We start from the raw sequence: 414 nt of genomic DNA on the forward strand, positions 1-414 counted from the left end.
AGAGGAGCAGATGGAGGGAGGGGAGGAATGGCAGGTAGAGGTGGGATCAGGGGAAGGGGAGGACCAGGAGGACGAGGAGTCAGTGGAAGAGGCGATTTCCCTCTATTTGGAATGGGAGGTTTTCGTGGTGTTGGAGGTCGAGGGAGAATAAATGAGCAAAGGCCTCCGTTGATGCAAGTGAACTTGGGAATGCAGGTAAGAGACTGACGGTCTGAAATGACACGCACATACACAATACAAATGCTCCAACTGAACCTGTTCTAATAACACAAATACAATTTTGTGATATGACACCTTTAATTAGAAATTCGAGATGCACAAATCATATGACCAGCAATTATCAGCCAAGTTGCCATTGCAAAAGGTGTGCGCAGTTGTCATTGTTGCAAGTGGATAAAGGAGATTTTTTTTTTT

The 414-nt window shown here is 45.2% G+C and overlaps 1 protein-coding gene across 1 annotated transcript in view; it reads left to right on the forward strand.

Moving 5' to 3' along the window:
• LOC107556054 (RNA-binding protein 33-like) overlaps positions 1-414 on the forward strand; it is a gene marked incomplete at its 5' end in the record, with an annotated part of 43803 nt that overhangs the window by 6071 nt on the left and 37318 nt on the right. Inside the window, one exon of the mRNA XM_016239046.1 lies at positions 5-195. Coding sequence (XP_016094532.1) covers positions 5-195 — 191 coding nt within the window. The remainder of the gene's footprint in view (positions 1-4; positions 196-414) is intronic.

The sequence above is a fragment of the Sinocyclocheilus grahami genome, unplaced genomic scaffold (genome assembly GCF_001515645.1).
Source record: "Sinocyclocheilus grahami isolate Dianchi unplaced genomic scaffold, SAMN03320097.WGS_v1.1 scaffold554.1, whole genome shotgun sequence".
Classification (NCBI taxonomy): domain Eukaryota; kingdom Metazoa; phylum Chordata; class Actinopteri; order Cypriniformes; family Cyprinidae; genus Sinocyclocheilus; species Sinocyclocheilus grahami.